Source organism: Octopus bimaculoides, chromosome 4, assembly GCF_001194135.2.
Source record: "Octopus bimaculoides isolate UCB-OBI-ISO-001 chromosome 4, ASM119413v2, whole genome shotgun sequence".
Taxonomy (NCBI): domain Eukaryota; kingdom Metazoa; phylum Mollusca; class Cephalopoda; order Octopoda; family Octopodidae; genus Octopus; species Octopus bimaculoides.
Window position 1 is genome coordinate 123,080,090 of NC_068984.1, and position 1,041 is coordinate 123,081,130.

General features: G+C 37.3%; 1 protein-coding gene across 44 annotated transcripts in view; it reads left to right on the forward strand.

Moving 5' to 3' along the window:
• The window catches only part of LOC106871604 (titin), a 454,558-nt gene that overhangs the window by 421,227 nt on the left and 32,290 nt on the right, over window positions 1–1,041 (forward strand). For 42 of the 44 annotated variants that reach the window (XM_052967415.1, XM_052967425.1, XM_052967440.1 and 39 more), the window contains one exon: window positions 727–876. The exons of the other annotated variants lie outside the window; for them this stretch is intronic. In XM_052967415.1, coding sequence (XP_052823375.1) covers window positions 727–876 — 150 coding nt within the window. The remainder of the gene's footprint in view (window positions 1–726; window positions 877–1,041) is intronic. 44 annotated transcript variants of the gene reach the window in all.

The window sequence follows — 1,041 nt, forward strand, 5'->3', positions numbered from 1 at the left end:
CTAGGTCTGAAGCTATTGGCTCCATAAATAACAACATATCTGTAAGATGAAATGATAATTTTTGACTTTTTTTTTTTTTACATGTATTCAAGGTCATATATTTATTTGCAAGGGAGAGGACTGAATTCATGACCAATATTTTATTTACACCAAACTCACTTTCACCCCCACCCACCCATCACCCAAGTCAGTGAAGGAGCAAATTTGACTCCATTTGAATCTGAACTCAAAACCTACAATTACAGACCGACAACTAAATACTGAAAGGCATTTAGTTTGGTGCTCGAACACAACTGTTATTCTAATATCCAATCAAATGTCATCCTTAACATAAATTAACTGAAAATAATAATTAGATTTAATTAGATTATTTTAGATTAATTCATTGAAGTGAAAGAAAAATGGTGGGTAGAAACTTCAGGAATATTGGTTGTTGTTGTTGTTGTTGTTACTGTCATGAAGAGAATATTGAGGTGCAGGTTCAATTCCTGTCAGCAGACATAACTTTACAACTAAATTACACATACACATATGCACATTTTGGGAAAGGCATGAGCATCACACAGTCTTGTTTCTTGCTTCTCTCTAAGCCTGAGTGAGGTTTTAAAACAAACTAATACACTCTCTTTCCCCTGCCCCCCAACCCCCCAGCACAGACAAAAATAAACAACAACAAAACCTTATTGCCTTGGATGGTCAATTTAGATATTTCTCTTCTTGTCTCAGATATGCCTCGTACTGACCAGCATGATGTCCAGCGAGAATTAATAACGGCTGCGAAGGATGAGGAGGAGAAGGAGGAGGAGGAAGAGGAGGAGAACCTCAGCTCCTCCAGTTCCGAAGTAGCCCAAGTTGAAGATGTAGATTTTCTGCCAGGTAGCTGTGGAAACTGAACACAAAGCATGAATTCTTTCCACGCATTCTTCTAGATGTGTGCGTGTGTGTGTGTGTGTATACATACATATGTGTGTGTATATCTATCTGTTTGTCTGTGTGTATGACTGCATTTCCACTAGACCATTTTCTTTTTTTTTTTTTTTT